At 33.4% G+C, this 20,100-nt stretch overlaps 2 protein-coding genes across 6 annotated transcripts; one reads left to right on the top strand and one right to left on the bottom strand.

Moving 5' to 3' along the window:
• Positions 1-1,811: 1,811 nt before the first annotated feature.
• Positions 1,812-14,483, bottom strand: LOC105124601 (phosphatidylinositol 4-kinase beta 1-like). Of its 5 annotated transcripts, none has more exons than XM_011024682.1 (17): positions 13,184-14,483; positions 12,376-13,132; positions 10,543-10,731; positions 9,650-9,698; positions 8,596-8,728; positions 7,999-8,458; positions 7,837-7,917; positions 7,637-7,753; positions 7,209-7,278; positions 6,111-6,208; positions 5,924-6,028; positions 5,024-5,077; positions 4,369-4,512; positions 4,220-4,273; positions 4,047-4,121; positions 2,823-2,906; positions 1,812-2,736 (listed from the first exon to the last, which is right to left on the bottom strand). In XM_011024682.1, exons 1-17 carry the CDS (start codon positions 13,927-13,929, stop codon positions 2,635-2,637), a joined length of 3,318 nt encoding a protein of 1,105 aa, XP_011022984.1. In that variant the 5' UTR covers positions 13,930-14,483; the 3' UTR covers positions 1,812-2,634. The 5 variants fall into 5 exon arrangements, 4 of the variants coding, with proteins under 4 accessions (XP_011022984.1, XP_011022985.1, XP_011022987.1 ...); XM_011024683.1 differs by having other exon boundaries at positions 12,376-13,155; positions 13,207-14,483; XM_011024685.1 differs by having other exon boundaries at positions 12,376-13,166; positions 13,218-14,483.
• A 1,397-nt stretch (positions 14,484-15,880) lies between these two features.
• LOC105124690 (uncharacterized) lies at positions 15,881-17,363 on the top strand. The gene is made up of 2 exons (XM_011024793.1): positions 15,881-16,277; positions 16,533-17,363. Exon 2 carries the CDS (start codon positions 16,533-16,535, stop codon positions 17,361-17,363), a length of 831 nt encoding a protein of 276 aa, XP_011023095.1. The 5' UTR covers positions 15,881-16,277.
• The last annotated feature ends 2,737 nt before the right edge of the window (positions 17,364-20,100 follow it).

The following is a 20,100-nucleotide window of genomic DNA, read 5'->3' as shown; positions in this document are numbered from 1 at the left end:
GATGGTGGCTGTGCCGTGATGATTGGTCGGGTAATATTTTGTTTATTTTTGTGTTTTAAAAAAAAAAAAATTTTTTTAGTTTTTATTTTAAATTAATATTTTTTAGTATTTTTAATAAAAAATAATTTTAAAAAAATAAAAAATATATTATTTTAATACATTTCTGAATAAAAAAACATTTTAAAAAATAATTATAATCATAATAAATGCACTGTTAGAATTTTCCTGTTCACACTAGTATTTTTTTAAAAAGAGAATTTTTATAAATTATGTTTTTGTTTTTATTTTCATTTTAAGGGTGAAGTGTTATTAAATTAGTAGTTTTTGTATATCAAAATTATCACATTACAATCAGGCCTTAATCCATTCATCTGTGCGTGTGTGTATAAAAAGAAAACATTTACACCGTTGCATTCATAAATTTCAAAATATTATCGAGTGAATGTTTTGGGAAGAATTGTTTCCAAATATGATTAGTTCTTGGAATGTGCTTTTGTATTGTTTTTTTCTTATGTTGGGTGTGTTATGTTATAACCTAATATTGATACATCATTGATATAAAATCTTAAAAAATTATATTGCTTTATGTATGGAAGTCTCTTAAATCACCATGTATAGGTGATATTAATTTCTTTTTAATTGTTCTTGTTTTCACAACTAAACACTTGTTGCAGATCATTAATTTTGATTTTCCAAATACTTATCAATTGGCAAAAGATTGTTCAGTAGAAATTCTTGTGGTTTCTTCTAATTCCTTTTTTTAAAAAAAACATTTATGTTCATATTTCATTCCTTCAACTTATATCAAGAAAAAAAAAAGTCTGGCTCTTGCTTGCTCAAGTAATAAACAATATCATCATTAAAAAAAATTACTTTTTAAAATGTTTTGTGATTTAGAAGTATATTTAAATAATATATTTTTATTTTTTAAAATTTATTTTTGATATGAATATATTAAAATGATTGAAAACATATATATATATATATATATATATATATATAAATTTTAAATAAAAAAATTCATTTCAGCCAAAATTCACTTCAGGAATCCAAGCACAATAGAACTTAAGCCTAAATAGATGTTTAGAAGTTTAGTTGTAATTATAATTCAAAATACTTTTTATTTGAAAATAAATTGTAATAATATTTTTATGTTTTTTAAAATTTATTCTTGAAAACAGAATAATTTTAAATCATTAAAAAACTAATAATTTGAAACAAAAAAATCTTAATTTTTTTAAATATTTTTAAAACACAGAATAATGATAGGTTAAAATCGTGTCCACGAAGAAATAGAAAATTAGCAACGACAAAAGGGGATGAGGAAAGCTTTTACAGAAGAAGACCTTATTTAAGGCAAAGGATCACCACCCCCAGCTACTGCCACAAAACTTGACAAGCCTTTCAAAGAGAGGAAAGCCAATCTGGTTATGGAGACAAGACATCACAGTCGAAAATTGAATCACGTAATATCAAAAGGATAAGCACTACATAGAATATTCTCTTGAATAAAAAATGAAATGATATTCAGAAGAACAAATAAATTTATGAATGTTAAATAAACTTCTTTAATGTCAATTTCCCCCACATCTTCCATTCCACCAAGTAAAAGCGTAAATTGCATGAACTGCCCCATGCTTGAACCAACCATTACGAGAGATGAACTAGTCAATGAGACTTTATGTCCATACTAGACGACTTAGAGTTGGAAGTGTCCAAGATCAAATCTCCTACTTTAAAAAACTATTAGACAGAGAAGGGAAGGAGAAAAAAAATCAAATATTGCTCAAAAGACCTAGCAAACATCAAAATTTTAATCAAGAAAAACACAGCCTGGAATCCAAATTCAAAGCCACCAAAACTCTGATATACAACAGGAATATCAAATGAACAAATTTTCTAACTGTTGAGAGCAAATGGGATCTAATCTAAGAGGTTGTATTCATATACCCTTTATCAAGAAAGTTACTAGCAAGCCTTTGGTAGAAAGCATGGAAGAATCATACTCTTGGAAGAATAGACATCAAACGGAGAACAGTTACTGACTGACAGGGTCGCCTATCCAATATACAGTCTGTTCAAACTTTGATCGGAAAAAAATAATAGACTTCGAAATATGAATAGATACAAAATCGGGAATGCTCAGCTGCTTCTGATCACTAACCAGTGTGGAATATGAAGTAGCTGCGATGTGAGCCAACAATTACAGCCTCAGACACCATTTCATGCCTGGAACGTTGTCCCCAGATGAAGCACTATGTACAAGTATGTCCTATCTGAAGATGGGTAAACAGTGCAGTATTTCCCTTGTCGTGTAACTAAATTTCCCCAGCAGCCAGCAGAATTCTATGACAAATGACAAGGGAAATGATGAGAAAAGGAAAACCTTGCTGAGGTAAATGCAGCCTGCAGGACTTTTAAAAAGTGTTTCAGCCGATATTACAATTTCCTCACACCAAGCGAAAACAGGTCACAAACTGTCATCACAATTCTGCCTAGTTGCCAAAACCAGTGCAGTGAACCAACTGCCATTATATGAGATCATGTTACAAACAGCTCCAATCAAAATGCTTCACTGGACAGACTGGTTTGGTCAAAGGGAGCAAAGAAGGCAGTCACCAAACAAATCTAACATCACAATATTCCATTTAAAACCCTTTGATAATAATCATACTGCCGTGTCCGCCATGCATCTAAGCTGCTGCTGATCAGCGAGAGCACCAAGGACACACATTGCTGCAAGAAAGAAGCACATTGTCTCATGACAACCATAGCATTCAAATGCTGTGCAGACTGATAAGAATATAAAATTGCAATGTCACCTCTTCTGTCAAACTTAGATGGTATCGCTTTCTTAGGTTCTGTATTGTCCGTGGACCACCTTTAAAGCAAGGGAAACCAGAATCCTGATTCAGAAAAAGGAAAGGCAAACAAGTCCATCAGTCAACAAAGCATTGTTATTGCTAACATTAGAGCACCAGAATCATAAAGCCAGACCCCTCCGAAGAAATTAAATAATTTTGTTGGATTGAAAATTATGAGCTCCCTTTCTCCCTCTATCAAATAACTAAGAACAAGGAAAATTAATTGTCCTATTTCAAACTTTTGCGACCATAGATCAGCTTCGGCACTTCTCAAGCATCACTCCTCAGCCCAAATTCCCAGTTGCATATTGGGGATGAGCAACCCAAACAGATTTTATTTGCTTTAACAACCAGTGCTATTAAAGTCGAAACAGATCAGATTTGGTTGATAAGTCAGACTAAAATACTCCGTATCAGAGAAAGAAATCACAGTGGTAAAATTTCAAATCCACAATTCACATATTGCAACAATAATCCATGGCACGCTGTCATTTCTTCACCAACTTTATTTTGTGGGAAACAAAACAAGATCTAAAGGCTTCATGAACATCATCGAGAAATTGCCAAAAAATTATACTATGAACCAAAACTTCAAGGAAAACTTGCAGGTTTACAGAAAGAAACTAACAAGCTCAAGTGCCGCTGAGTACAAACAAATGGCAAGCGCGGGAAAGAAGACCACAGTAAGAGAAAGCTGATGAAAAACCTAATAGGAAGGGGAATGTCGATAGCCCAGGCCCAGGATACATTCTGGGTATATAAGACAGCAGATAAGCAAGGACAGGTCCAAAAACCCAAGATATCCAACCTAACCAGTCCCACAAGGTTTTGATCCCTACTCATGACCCCAGTAGTGCCATACATTAACGACCAGCCCACCTTGTACAAAGCAGGACATTCTCATGCCCAGGATCATTCTTATCCACAAAGGGCCATCAAGTCTCACCCACATATTTATTCATCTCAGTTTTTCCATCTAACATACATAGTAAGCCCTAAAATGTGCAATCCAAGATCAGTCTTGACAAAAGCAGTCTCATGATGTATGTATCAGGATCATAAATGGTCACACAACATATGCCATGCATATGTTTATGAAAACCACATACTGGGGAAAAAAAGATGAAAGAAAGGACCAGAACAACAGAAAACATTGGAAGGTTAATGATAGGTCAGTTATACCTGCAACATCTCAACAAGGAGAATAATACGCTCTGCATGCTTACGACATGTCAAGAAGCCTTGAATACATAAAACCTGCATTTGAAGGGCAAATGATAAGTTAATCAATCACAAGAGATTGAAGAGCCAAAATGGTGTAATTGGATTGAAACAGTAGAAAGTGTTATCACTACCTTAAAATAGTCAAAGAACTCGCTTGGAATTCCCTCAGCGTCAGAATCCATGATCTGGAATAAGATCCATAATCAAAATCCAAAACCAGTTACAGAACAATAACAAAAATTGGGACACACACACTGGCACATAAAATAGACTACCATACCTCAAGAAGTTCCCGGGTTAGTTTGAAAGGCGCGCTTTCAAAATTTACACCACCAGGAGAGTTAGAGAGCATGAAGCCAAAATCAATGTGTATAATGTGGCCATCTTCATCCATTAACAAGTTCCCATTGTGCCTGTCCTTCACCTGAGAAAAAAAATAAAAAAGAAACGTGTTTTTCTCACGGAGAATGAATGAAATAAGTAAAACATAAGGTGGAAATCATTCTGGTTATAAAAGCTCATAGTACAAGAAAATACACCCTATTTGACCAGTTGGTTTGGAGTATTGAATATTTTTTACATGATAGTAACACCTAAATGAAGGATGCAGCTTACTCTGGAGAAAAAGTCATCTTTACAGATACACATATATGCCATCGATTTTTCTCAAAATCTAACACTCCATCCATCCCACGTTTGTCCATTTCAAAAAGGATAAGGATTTTAATATATTTTTAAATTGGAAATGGACATCTTTACATTCTCCTTGAAAAAACATTTTTTGTTAGAACAAATTCATTAAAACAACATTAAAAAAGTATAATTTTCTATCGTTTCCTGAGATGGACGAGTATGACAGGTGAGAGGTCACTAGTAAGGACATTTGCATTTGGGACCTGCACATTCTTAAACGATAGTGAGATCAGGCCCCTTACCTGTAAAAGGTAGCACACAAGAGAATATCCAGCCATGCTTTCAACAAAGTTCCTCTGAAGAAATAAGATGTAGATAAATAAATAAAACCTTGGGGATGTATCTTTAATGAGAAAGAAAAAGGAAAAAAGAAAATTAAATATACAGCCCAAGTCACCATTTGCTGTTAAACTATAGAAGTAAGAATTTGGGGAAGACAAAGGTTTGCACCACTGATACAAGATGCAGTCTCAAATTACAGGAACCATGATAAACCAGAAACTACAAATATCAAAACTGGGGCTCCAATATGTATGAACAAACAATAAGATGCCAAATAAAAGCATCCTTCCCAGATAAAAAAAACCATGCTATGTACAGCTTAGGCGACTGATGTTGTTAAAATGAGAAAATGTTCCAAATCACGAACAGATTTCACCATCCTTCCCAGATAAAAAAAACATGCTTGAGAAGGAAGCATTGCCAATAGAAGCACGAGCCTATTAAACAGAAAGCTTTCACATTAATCCACAACCATTTCTAGAGTGAGAAACAACATTTTTTTAAAACTAATATGAATTCCAGTTTATGCTTGATGGTGCAGTATTTCTTGTTGCAAAAAAATGCCTAAAGAAGTAGTGAGAAATTGGATGCTAATTCTTCAAAATCTATAATTACTGTATTGTGTCCTCTATACTTGTAGAAGCTCCTCTGTGGTAGCTTTCCACCTAAAAATAAAAGATCGAGAAAGCCACTGATACATGTAGAGCCACAAAACTTCTAGGAAGAAAAAGCATCCTAACTAAACCACCAAAATAATGACTACGCATTTGCTAATGCATCAATGGATATTCTTGGGGTGAATAAGCCTGTTTAACCATGGTGATAATGTCAGTGCACCACTATTTTTTAATGTTTAATACCTGTGCAAGCTTAAAACTTGGGGAGTTCTCTCCATACTTGGCAACAAAAAAGTCACGCAAACTCGTGACATTTGGATATCTGCTCTTAATAGAATGGATTGATGCCTGCAAACCAAGGCAGTATCACTGAGATACCAAAGAACAGTCCTTCTAAAACAAATCAAACAGAACTAACATACATAATTACCGTATCTGGAATCGTTTCAATGAGAGCTGTGTAAGACGAAGTACATAGAACTTCATAGGGACGCAACCAAAGAGGGAGACCAGCTTCTTGAAATATATCTGGCATTAAAACCTAAATATTTTAAGCTTGAACCTACTGTAGAAAAAAAAGAAACAAAATCCAACTTTTTGGAATAATTTGAACATAAGAACTTGACACAAACAAAAAAGATAACTCTGGCATAGGAGCTTATAACATTAACTGGAATGCACTTTAGGCTCAACTCATCATCTCAAAGTCAATGTGACAGCTAAGTTTAATTTGCATCCAAAAAAAGGAAAAAAAAATCAAGAAGATTTAGAAGCATCAAGTTTAGCAACATGAATTTGGATGGAATATTTGATCTGACACCATTAAGAACCCATTTGAGAGTACGGTAGCTTTTGTTTTTGAATGCTTTTCAAAAATACATTTGCCTTGAAAAAAACATCAAATTGATGTGTTTTTTTTTTTTTGTGTTTTTCCGATAATTTTGATGTTCTGATGTCAAAAATGAAAAAATTATCTGACAAAAAAACAAACAGTTTGATGTATTTTCAAGCAAAAAAACACTTTTCAAAAGCCCCTTCAACCATAATATCAAATATGCGCTAAGAAGATAACAAAAAAGGTCTGTCTTCTTGAGAATATGTAAAGCAAGGGCATTTAGATGCTTCAAGTTAGGCAAAATGAATTTGGATAGAAATTTTGATCTGACAAGATTAAGAAGATAGCAAAAGAGGGCCCACTTGGATTCTGGAAAATGTGTAGATCATCAGACTTCAGCAAAGTAACCTCTTAGGTATAAACAAGGACTTCAGAAGTCCAGAATTCCCAGAAATTTTCTGTTATTCTTCTTAGTTGCTATTGATTAACTGTTCATTTAAATTGGAGACAAGCATGGTTAAAGCAGATAGTTTTAGCTATTTAGCATAGCCACAAATACAGACACATCCTACTTAATAGTTCAGGAAATTTATTGCCCGACTTATTTAATCATCCCTAAGAAGAAACATGCTGCTTTCAGCCAACAACCTCTGAATAGCTAGCCATGATGAATGCAACACAATCTGCACCTACCATAAAAGTGAGAAATGAGTTGCACAGCAAGATGCTCCTGCCTACAATCATCACCACTCTTCACAATAACCTGCATGAGAAACAAAAAAAGCAAAAATTTTTATTAGAACAGAAGGCAATTAAACAATAGCAATTGCAGAAATTTATTAGTATTACATGTTCACCTGGTAGCCTAAAAAGGAAAGATCAAAACAAACACTGTAGACAATTAAGCATTCTAGAAGATACAAACAAGGATACATGTAAATACCTACACATTGTCAAGATTCTTGTAAATAAAGCTGAAAAGATGCACATAAACGAGAAGCCTCAACCACAAACAAACACACAGACACATGAAATGTGCCTGTGCTATTCAATTAACATTGACCATTTCAATTATCAGCAAGACTTGAACGAGAAAACATAGTTCAACATGCAGAACTTACAGAGCGCAGGTCCCAACCAGGTAATTTCCCATATAATGAAGCTTTGCGTATTCTCTCTTTCTTGACCTCCCAGAGTTCACCAGATAAGGCATCACTGGCCTTGGGATTGCCATCAACCTGTGGAAATTCAAAACTTTCAATTCCATCATTTTGGACTAAGAAACAGAAAACATGATCTATCAATTTTTATGAATCTTCACCTTTGGGTGTGCATCTGAGGAATCTTGACCAGCCCCTTTCAGAGGGAGTCCAGGAGGTGCTTCCCCTTTGGCTGCAGCAGCCTGCAGAAGACAGTTAAAGCTGTATCATGACCATCAAAGACAAAAACACACAATAATGGCAATCCATTCACAACAACCCACCTTTACTTCTTCCATGGCAATTGTACTAGGAACACGACGATGCTCCTTGCGTCGTGGTGCCCCTGCATACCCTGTGTCTTCCATTCTAACTCCAGGATCTGCTGTCAACACTACCCTTACCCATTCCAAATCATTACAATGTGAAGCATTTTGATGCATACAATTGATGCCAGAATTCAATTTAGGTGCTTCAATGATAGTTGACTGGATAGGGAATTGCTTCTCCACTGAAAGACTCACACTAACAAATTTCATTTTCATTTCTGATGAATGGGACATTGCCTGGTCAATCGCCTCAGCAGTTGATCGAGACATCCTATCACTACTATTCCGATAAGCTTCCTGGGCAGTCCACAAAGGATAAGCCCAAGGAGGTGGCTTCTGCAGTAATGCATCACCATTTGCTAGAGGAATTCCTCCTCTAGAAAGCTTTTGAGTACCAGATGTCTCCTTGCTATTGCTGAAAAGGGTTTACAGGAAGAAAAATCAAGCATATGTACAGGTAAAATCATTGTTGTGAAAAAAAGAAGTTTTGTATTGTAACGCATTCCAATTTGACCCTGTGGTATTTTCCAGTGATTTAAGTCCACAACATACCTTGGCATTTCACTTTTCAATACTTCAACACAAATCAGATAAGGTGCCTTTTCCCTAGAATTCAAGAGAACAGCTTCATCTTCGGGTATGTGAACAACACGATACATCCCCTTTCCCATTGGAAAGCAAACCCCTAAAAGTATAAAGAACACTATTAAAATTATGAGATCCTAAAACTATAAAGAGCAACAATAAAATAATGAGAAACGACTAAATGATAAATGTACATAACTGGAAAAAGGATGTATATTAACTGGGTTTATGCGTGGAAGAAGTAAAATTAATTAGCAATACAAACTTCAAATTCTTGATAGTCAAAGTTCTCATATCCAAAATCGTCCATTAAGAGAACTTCAATTAAACTGAAAATACTACTTCCTAACAGCGAACTCTTATCAGCAAAGCATAAGTTCATAATTCATATACTGTCCTAATTGCAAGAATAAACATCAACTGGACCACTCACATTGGCACTTTAAACAAGGCTATAATTTTTGCAATTCAGAAATAATAGATGGAAGATGGGGGAAGAAAGAGAGTGAGGTTGCTTCCTTTTCTTCTCTCTCTCTTTTTTCTAGAGAAAAAAAAAAACCAACATCTAGAAAAAAGATAGCAGCCCAACTTATATACCCAAATAACACTAACAATCCTCAATGATTAAAGATACATTTCCAAAGGAAAAACTTAATAAATTGGCAACACAATTTTCAAAATGATCTTTCAAAGGGGTACAAAAATGTCTCCACAACACCAAACATCTTAGGGAAATGCGTACAAAATATAAACACATATAATGGGCTAAAAAAAGTAATACATATTTAAACAACTGCCCAGACACTTCTGCCATTATTAATGTAAAATTTGAAAGATATTTTCCAAGATCAAGTGTTTTGCATCATATTTTGAAACCCTCCATTATTAATCTTTGCCACAATTTCTAAGACCACCTTTAAACAATAATACCATCATCAAAGCTGAAGCAAGTGCCAGAACAGTTAAACATGTTGTGGTTTTGAGATGGCAATCTTTCAACTAAAACCAAAATGGTTTATACCTCCACTGTTTTGAGCCTCAGCTAAATGCACGTTGATCTCTGCAAGTGACTGAAAACACAAGGGTGAGAAAACACACTGTTTCAGAAAGCATTCAAGAGAATATCATGCACCACATGTGTGCATTAACCTGATATTCTTTGGGTAGATTAGCATGCAGCCCACTTTTTTAGACTACTCTCACATATAAATTGAAATTTCAAAGTTATTTCAATCATTTCAAAGTTTTAATACACAAGTTTACTTTCTTTCTTTTTTAACTAGACAATCTCTTCACACAATGGATCTCATCTTTGCTCTTTCTCTCACCAACATTGCAGAACAATAAAACCTATTTCATCTTTGCCGCTAGATGAATTTTCATCTCATAGCACTCCCATCTTTTCTGATTGATTTCAATGTTTGTATAGCAATATGTTTAATAAAATATAAATTAAGATTGAATTGGAGATTACTTTAAGCGACAGCTTACTGCCTGATAGAACTCTTAGACCTATCGATAATTTCTTCTTCCATAAGGCATGTATCTAAATCCTCACTGACAGTCGTTTGTGAAGAGGCAGGGTTTCTGACTCAGGCCATTGTCTACATCTTGGACTTGTTTCTTAATTTCATAGTTTCAATTCCAAGGTATTGAGATTTTTTCAAGGCTTTGTTGACTGGGGATTGGATGATAAATGGAGAACAATCAGATAAGTGTCCAGAAAGAGAGAGATCATGTCAAATCACCATTCTACCCTCATTTTAAAATGCAAGAAACTAAAAATCAAGGGTATTTCTTCATCCAAGAAAAGTGGGAGGCTAGCTAACCAGCCCAAAGAGGGGACGAGAAAGCAAATCCCTTATGTGTATAATATTTGCATGCAAGAGACAGAAAGCATAGTAAAGTATTAACCTCACAAAGAGCACTTTTACGATCTTCAACAGGAAATATATCCACCAAACCATATGAAGTTTCACATAATGTCATCACAAAGTCCAATGACTCATGATAAGCCCCTTTCCGGAACAGTGCTGCAGTATTTGGAAGTGGGGGCTTTGTGTTTGATTTCTCATTCTGTTGCTTAGGTGATCCAGGATGCTTCTGCAAGATTAGAGCCCAGAAGATTTGAATAAGGAAATGCTAAGAAACTTGTAGCCAAGAACCTTTAATAAAGGCACCTCCCAACCAGCACAAATACAGGACATCAACAATAGCAAGCAGAAGGAGCTCACTAGATGCTTTTCCTAAGTAAATATGACCTTGCAAAAATCCTTATTCCCAGCTGTTTACATTATTATAATATTCTTAAGTTTAATTTCATGAACTTCATCTGTTTAATTGAAAGTTACAGCTATTACATGTTGCAACTATTTCTTTCTCCCCTTGAACAAAGACTCCCACCTAATAGTGACCAATCGGCAGGTACACACCACTAGTTCAGCTTTTGCTTAAATGGAATGCATCTTTAAATGCCCTCTCTGCATGTAACCAAAACACATGTAACCAAAACACACCTTCGATATAAAGCTTTCTTAATCATATTTCTCACTAACAGAATACTGCTTCTTCTGTACACTTCCTGCCATATCATGAACAATATGGGGCTATGGGTGATGCAATAGCCTCAAAGTCTAAATGGCCACAAAAAAGGGAGCTGTAACAGAGCTGTAACACAAACTAAACATCATTTTATTTCTATAATAGGAATTGCGCCATCCTCATGCCCTCCTTTAATCCCTCTCATCCTTTATGCGAATGGTTCAGTCCATGTCCTCGGTGGTACCACATCAAGTGGCTTCACTAGCTAAAAGCAGCTGCACACTCACAAAATTCAGTGAGTTGTTTTTCTCAAGTGAAAACCCAGTGGCCTTTTATCAGGTACCTGAGATATGGATTATGATAAGAGATGACTGCAATGAGAAATACACGCCTCATAAGAAGATAAGGTCTAAAAATGGAGACAGACCTCCAGCATCACTCTAAGCTTAACTAGTCCACGGCTCCTATTGCAAGCATGATGTTGGGAGACTATCATCAAAGCATCCAAGCCCAGAAGTGATATAATGACCACAACACCCTTTTAAAAGTATATCAAACTTTACAGCGACCAATATGAGATCAAGTAAAATCACTTAGGGGTCTCTCAACTAGCATAACCAGATGAACAGAACAGAACAGAAAAAACTAAACAAAGATAACGATACCATCACAAAGATTAACGGCAAAAAAGCACAAAACATAGCCCTAATATCATTTTAAAGTTCAAACTAAAAGGATATGGAGTGTGATTTTCAAGAAATCAAGAGAGGTGATTTACTTCAAACATGAAAAATCCAGTGGTGATGTTTCATGATTAAGCATATCCTCTTACACTCCCACTATCAATAAAAAAAAGAAAAACTGTATACAGTCGACCAACAACATTTAGTGACCCTAATCTTTCGCATACTTAAGCATGCAAATAAAGTGGCCAATATAACTCTGTTGCCGCAGCAGATAACTACAAGAAGAATACTTAGCCACTGCAGATAACTGCTGGTGTATGGTATCTACATGTAATGTAAATGCCACATCTTTTATTGATTAAGATCACCAGGCACTAGAAATAACTTTAGTCATTCGATAGTAACAATTATAAAGTGAGGATCACTGCTTTGTAACTTTAAAAGAGCAATGTGCTGCAAAGCAACAGCCAGATTTTCAGACAAACCCAACACAGCATGAACAAAATGATTATCAGCATACCTCTTTGTTCTTCTTAAAACTAAATAACTCAGAGTCTTCAACTGAGCGCTCACGATCTCTAAACAATTTGCGAAAAAAATTCTCAGTACCCAGGCTGCTTTCAAGCAAGCTACCACTATTGTTCTTTTCATTCACAGGAGAACTTTTGACCTCTTCAGGATGCACACGAAACAGTCTTCGAAACAAGGAAAAGTCAGAAGGTTCTTCTTCCTCACCATTGACAGTCCCCTCATCAGTTTTATCAGTCCCATCTTTCTTGTCCTCAAACTTATCCTTGAACAATTTCCAGAAGAACCCCTCTTTTTCATCATCCTCTGCAGATTTTGAACCTTTCTCTTCAAGCTTCAAGCTTTCTTCATCCTCGTTCTGATCATTTCCATCTTTCTTGTCTTCAAACTTCTCCTTAAAAAACCTCTTGAGGAACCCCTCTTTTTCATCGTCTTCAGCAGATTTAGAAACCAGCTTTTCATCACCATCACTCTTACTATCACGAAACAGTTTCTTGAAAAAGCCATCGGAGCTTGACATTACTTCCTCATCCTCGACTCTACTATTGTCCCTGAGAAGCCTCTTGAAAAACCCATCTGAGCTGGACGTCAACTCCTCATCCTCGCTTTTAATGCTATCTCTAAGCCTCTTGAAAAAACCATCTGAACTTGTTGTCAACTCCTCATCCTCGCGTCTACTACTATCCCTCAAAAGTCTTTTGAAAAATCCATCCTTTCCACCCTCTTCCTCATCTTTATCAACTGATTTCCTAAACAACAAAGCATCTCTAGCCTTTGTATCATCTTTATCAACTGACTTCCTAAACAATAAAGCATCTCTAGCCTTTGTATCATCTTTATCAACTGACTTCCTAAACAACAAAGCATCTCTAACCTTGGGACCAGGAATAAACTTCTTAAAAATCTTATTCTCATCCTGTGACAATTGACTCCCAGTCCCATCCTCCTGCAAACCATTCCCCGATAATTGCGTAGACTTCTGTAGAGGTGGAGAAGAAGTCAATGACAACAACTTCTGTTTTGATGACAAGATTCTATTCAAAACCTGATTCTTACTCCCAGGACTCGAAGACTCATTCAGTGGCCTCAACAATGGCGGCCACTCTCCCATCAAAGTGGCAGCAATCTGACACTTCTCCTGAATCCTACTAATCCCATCATTATCATCCGAATCCTCAAGCTCCGCCAACAAAAACCAATGCACTTTCAAAGCTATTAACAACGACTTAGAACACATATCAATAACAAACCTATCAAGTGACGGACTTGGCTTATGTATCATCATATAACAAATTTGAAACAAATAACTCTCAATACCCGATAAGGGCAATGTATACATTCTATTACACAGATAATCCCGAACCCCAGCATGATCGTGCTTGTATAGATAACTAACTGCAATCCACTCACAAAAGAAAGATGAGTCAAAGAACCTAATCAACCACCCACTCTCACCTGACTCACTGGTTAAAGGAGTCGTCCTCGAGGTAATCTCTCGCGGAGAATCATCCGATTCTCCGCGAGTTAATCCTAATAGCCTCACCATTGTCTATCTACCATCATAAAACTATATATATATCTCTCTCCAAATCAGATCATTAAAGGAAACCCTACTACAAACACAAAATTAAAAAATTCCAATGTTAAACCCTAGAATTGACCAAAAACATCGATCCGAAACCCTAATTTTTCTCCTCCTAGTGGTTTCACTGATTCGAAATTGAAATGATTCGAGATTGAAATGCCTCACTGAGACAAGCAATCGAAATCAAAGCATTAAAAAAAAAAAAAAAGCTAAGCCGGAGGCAAGCAACAGGTGAGGCAAATAACCGAGAGAAATCGAAAAAAATTTCTGTTTGGTTGTCAAGAAAATTAAAAAGAAGGATGATCGGGAAAATGAGAGAATTTTGAATTTTTCACCAACGGTAAAGAAAATGTTAAAAAGAGAGAGAGGATCGTCTCGGTTGTTGTGATTTTAATCGGATTTTGAGAAGGAACGACGTGTCGTTACTGGTGTTGGCAATGGTGATGGTGGTGGGGCAAGTGGTGGTGGTAGTTGTTGTTGCAGCAGAGAGGGGGGGTAATTTTCTTTTTCTTTTTTAATTTAGAAAATTTGAATTTTTGTTTTTCTTATATTTTTTTAATGTCTGAGGATTTGGGTTTTACTAAAATGCGCTGATGGAGTGGGAGCACTTTAAGAGGCGGATTTATTATTTATTATCATCATTAATAATTCATTATGACTAACTAATTTGTTTTATTTCGCATTGTTTTCCCTCCAAGCTTAACGTGCAGTTGATGATAACAGGAAAAAAAAGGAGTTTTCTAATAAAAAAATAGAAAAGGGAAAGGGAAATATGTGGGAAAAAAAAACATTGGAGAGATTAAAATATGGTTTATAATGAATTTATTTTTATTCTCCATATCTCAATCAACTCTCTAATTTATTTTTCTAAACTCTGTTAGATTGTTTATAGAAAAAGCTTTCTTTCAAGAAAAAGAAATAAATTAGGGTTCTCCATGATTAAATTATGAATTAATATGAGATGCCTCTAGAGACTTAGTTTTGTGAGTTTAGACTAGGATCGATGGAATTAGCATAAGATAATATTAATTATTATTAGGAATATTTGGGATATAATAATAATTATTTTTTAAAATATTTTTGTGTGAGAATATATCAAAATAATTATTTTTATTTTTTAAAAATTATTCTTAATATCAACACATCAAAATAATTCAAATACACATGAAAAAATAGCTTGTAATTATATATTCACATGAAAATTATACATCCAAATCTCAACAACTAAAGGATTTAAAAAAAAAGTTCAATTTGCTTTTTAAAATGCTTGAAAAAAATATTATCATGATTTTTTGAAGTTTTTTTATAATTTAATGTGTTGATTTTAAAAATAAAAAATCTAAAAAATACAATAATTTTAGAATATTTTTAAAATACTGCTTACATTATCAAATGTATACTAAATATTACTTTCAATATTTATATATATACTTCTCCTTGGCTTCCAAGGCTGTGGTATGATTATAGGTGGGGTTTCTGAGTCCTTGAGATAATGATAAATATTATTTTTAATTTAAAAAATATATTATTTTAATTTTTAAAATTTATTTTTAATATCAACATATTAAAAAATAAAAAAAAAATAAAAAATATTTTTTTTAAACCCGATACAACTACAGCTATTAGTTTATTTGAATATCAAGATTCAACTCCCATTTATCATTGGATTAATAAACCTTAAATCCTTAATGGTAGGCCATGGGATCTTCCAAGAAGAACGAAGGTTCCTCGGAATATTTGAGAACATGCCATGTTAGCATCGCTAATCCCGTTAATGTGAACCGGAGATGGTGGCTAGAGGAATCTATTGATATGCCACTCTGTATTAGGGTTGACAATGAACATTAAGGCCAGTTTTGGTATTATATATACTTATATTTGAATTCAAAACTATTATTTGTACTCGACTCATCATACCGTAGGTATAGTGAATGAATCTTGTATATCCAAACCTAAATTAATCGAAGTTCAGTTCTTCCTTTAGATACTCACTAGATATTCCAACCACGACGGGCTGTGCCGCCAAGAAAACATAATGAGCACAGCAAATTGAAGCGGCAGAGTATCCCGCCTCCGAGAAAGTCAGAACCAGATTCGTTGGACTGTCCTAAACAACTAACAAACTCCTCATGAGCACAAATAGCGCACGCATCTTCAAATCCTGTAAAAAAAAAGAGAGAGAGAGAAAAGAAAACAGAGCAGAAAAATAAAATAAAACAACAGTCTGCTGTAGGAGAATCTAAAAATTGAGAGAGAGAGAGAGATTTGCAGAGATGGCGTTACTCCAGTAAAACCGATTCGCTCAACAGGTCCAGGTTTTTATTTTATTTTTATCTATTTCTTTCCGATTAGAAGAAATGTAAACTTTTTTTCCTTAATTATTTCTCATTTCATTATCAGTATTCCCTTTCTTTTTTGCTGATTATGATTATAAATTTAAATAATAGGAATCAGATTAATCTAGTGGAATAGTTGAAGTTTTTCGGCGAGCTTGGGTTGCGATTAGTGAATTAATTTATATTATTGCATAAAATGGTTGAATATTCTCTCTTTTACCGTTTTAGATGGATTACTGTCTTGGGGGTGAGAGCCCGGCAGTTCTGCAGCTCCATAAATGGGGTCCCTCTCAGTTCAATATTGACTTGTCGGAATTTCGGGAAGGTTTTATATCGCCGACGAGGGAGCTTTTGCTGTTACTGTCTTATCAATGTGAAGCCTTGCTCCTTCCTTTAGTTGCCGGCAAATATACTCGAAAAATCCTTATGTTTCTGTATTTTGTTACGGTATGCTTTGGTTGTGGTTTTCGTTACATATTGGTTTGTTGTTATTCTGTAATCATTTTGGCAGGGGAATCTGTAAGCAATCGTGTTTCAGAAACTTTGAATGATGAAAGGCTTCAATGTCGATCTTCAGCAGCTTTCAGCTCCGAATCATGGACAGAACCTAGAAGGTCAGATTTGAAGGATGATATTCCATGCACTAGTGCATCAGTAAAGGATTTTGATAATGGTTTTTCTCTTGAACACGAATTTTCAATATCTAATAATTCTCGTTTTGTTTGTGATGTGGATTCAATGGCTTGGGGTGTGTGTGGGGATACTTATAATCAGCACAAGGAGGCTTCATTTAGAGAGTTTCTATTTGTGTCTTGTAGCAATGGTGTTACAGTGCATGCTTTCCGTAAGCCTGATATTGATGGCGGAACAACTAAATCTGCACTTGATGATGAGTTTGGTCAGGGGAGGTGGGTTGATTGGGGCCCTTCCTCTGCACCAGCTAAAAATTTGAAGGATCGGGGCTCTTCAGGCTTGTGTTCTGAAGGCACATCTACCGTCGTGGCTGATAACAGGGCCAATGGAAACAGAGGAAGTCTGCAAGACATGGATAAGGAATAGTTACGTGGCCTGCGGTGATACCGCGGATTAATTTTTTATATAATAAATCAAAAAAATTAATAAAAAAATTTAAATCAATTGAATTAATTCATCAAATCTAAAATCTATATTATAAAAATTTGATAACTAAATAAAAAAATCTAATATCAATAAATAAAATAAAAAAATTAATTAAAAAAAAAGAAGGTATTAATCTTTTCACTATGGATTGCATTGTGCAATCCATAGTGAAAGGCATAAAAAAATAAAAATAAAAATAAAGGCATCGATCTTTTTACCGTAAACTGCATACAATATTAAAAGATGAAATCAGAAGAACAAAAATAATGAGGAAAAAAAAATCCGAATCAATTAAGTTAACTCACCAAATCAGGTTAACCTGTTAAAGTTGGGATTCGTGTCATGAAAATATGATAACTAAATAAAAAAAGATTTAAATAAATACAAGAAACAAATAAACAAAAGAAAGACAGCTCAGCGTTTCGCTATGAAATGTATTGTGCAGTGCATAGTGAAACACTAAGTAGTTTTAGTATATATAATAATAATAATAATAATAATAATAATATAAGTAAAAAAAGATTAATTAAAAAAGACAAAGCAAAGAGAGAAAAAACCTATAAGAAGAAAAAACAACTAATGAAGAAAAAGAAAAAAAAACTAAATCAATTGGGTTAACATGTCAAACCTGAGATCCATGTCATAAAAATCTGATAATTAAACAAAAAAAATTTAATATTAAGAAACTAAATTAAAAAAATAATTGAAAAAAAATAACAAAAAAAAACTAAAAGCATTAGCTTTTTCATTGTGGACTGCATTATGCAGTCCATAGTGAAATGCTTAAAAAAAATGGAAATAAAAAATACGCCACGAGTTATTTTTTTTCTTTGCATAAAAAACATCAAAAAATGCTAAGATCTAAGAATGCTATATCTTTCAGCAAAGATATACTTAAGAGCCTTTAGTCTTGCTGCAACGCTTAACCCAAAAGTAATATTTATAATATTAATAATATTATTAAACTTACATAACTCAAGTTTGAGTGAATCTGGTTGCAACACCGGACCCAAGAGCCTTGGATATAAGTTTGGTTGTAAGGTCATGTTATAAAAGTGTGATAATTAAATAAATTAATTAAAAATAAAAAATAAAAAAAAACCAACATGAAGAAAAAAACTAATGAAGAAAAAAAATTAAAATTAACTGGGTTAACCCTTCAAATTAGATTAACTTGTCAAACCTGAGATTCGTGTCATAAAAGTTTGATAACTATATATAAAAAAAAATTGACGGGTTAACTCAAAATTAACTAGGTTAACCTGTCAAGCCCAGGATACGTGTTATGAAAGTTTGATAATTAAATATAAAAAAATTTAACATTAACAAACTAAACCAAACAAAAAAAATAATTAAAAAGAAAAAAAGCAAAAAAAAATATTATGGGTTAACTCACCAAACCATGTTAACTCGTCAAACTCGGGATCCGTGTCATGAAAGTCTGATAACAAAATAAAAAAATTGACATTAACAAACTAAATTAAACAAAAAAAATCATTAAAAAAACACAAAATCTTTTTTAAAAAAAAGCCATGAAGGCATAAAAAAAACAGGAAAAAGAACAGAAAAAAATAAAAACAAAAAAGAAGAGCAATATATATTATAATTAGAATATAATAATAATAATTATTATTATTATTATATTATATAAGTGGTGTTGGGAAACCTACAGTATTTTCTCTATGCCCTTTTAAAGTATTGCTTAATTATCTTAATACATAGATAATAAAGTTAATGACACAAATATACTTTTCATCAAATTTATTGAAAAAATATATATAACATACAAACTAGTTATTTCACTCGTGCTTCGCTGCATATTAAATATTTTTATTTTTTATAAAAAAATTACATATGCAAGTTTTTTCAATACATTTCTGTAGTTTAAAAAATTCAAGTTCAAATTAAAAACTTTATGCATACATGTAATAAAATAAATAAAAAACTATATGTACAAATAAATAAACTTATTACCAATATATAAAAATAAAACTTAAAAAACTAAGTGACAAATATAGATCAACACATTTAATCTTAAAAGATGAGACATTTTACCGAGTTGTGCTTTCTAAACTTGTTTATTAAAATAATTTTTTATTCAAGCAAATAATATTAGAAATAGGTACCCAAATTAAATTCATTTAATAAAAAAAATCATGTAAGGTTACACATATTAGAAATATTATCTTAAAATAATTTTTTTACTTTCAAAAATAAAGTTCATTCATACAAAAGATTAAAAAAACATATAAATGAATAATAAAAACTCTTCAAATTTAAATGCATAACTAAAAAATATTTGTCATTCAAAAGAGTCTCTTTAAACAAAATGAAAGAGAAAAATAGTACTAATTTAAATATAAATTGAAACAATTTAAGAAAAAACCATAAAAAAAAATTTAAAAAAAATAAAAAAAATAAGAAGCAAAGGCCAGACATTGCTAGATATGGCAAACCAGACTAGCCCACCTAGCCCATCTTATCAGGAACCACGTCAGACTTGCCTTGGTCCCTTAATTTTTTTTTCATGTCATTTACCTTAAATTTTTTTGAAAAAAAATCCAAACATCCCTGATAAAATTAAGTTCCAAATTATCAAAAATTAAAAGATAAAAGATTGAAATGTAAAACACAAAAAATACATAGTCAATCTCAAATTCATTATAATTTTTATTTC

This window comes from Populus euphratica, unplaced genomic scaffold (assembly GCF_000495115.2).
Source record: "Populus euphratica unplaced genomic scaffold, PopEup_1.0 scaffold35.1, whole genome shotgun sequence".
Classification (NCBI taxonomy): Eukaryota; Viridiplantae; Streptophyta; class Magnoliopsida; order Malpighiales; family Salicaceae; genus Populus; species Populus euphratica.
The sequence above is the reverse complement of the archived record's forward strand: the minus strand, read 5'-3'. Positions and strand labels throughout refer to the sequence as shown.

Coding starts and splice junctions, on each gene's coding strand:
- LOC105124601 (XM_011024681.1), bottom strand. CDS start 13,929: ATGGTGAGGCTATTAGGATTAACTCGCGGAGAATCGGATGATTCTCCG. Junction 4,274..4,368: donor TAACCCGGGAACTTCTTGAG/GTATGGTAGTCT, acceptor ATCTTATTCCAG/ATCATGGATTCTGACGCTGA. Junction 4,122..4,219: donor AGTTCTTTGACTATTTTAAG/GTAGTGATAACA, acceptor CTTCAAATGCAG/GTTTTATGTATTCAAGGCTT.
- LOC105124690 (XM_011024793.1), top strand. CDS start 16,533: ATGGATTACTGTCTTGGGGGTGAGAGCCCGGCAGTTCTGCAGCTCCAT.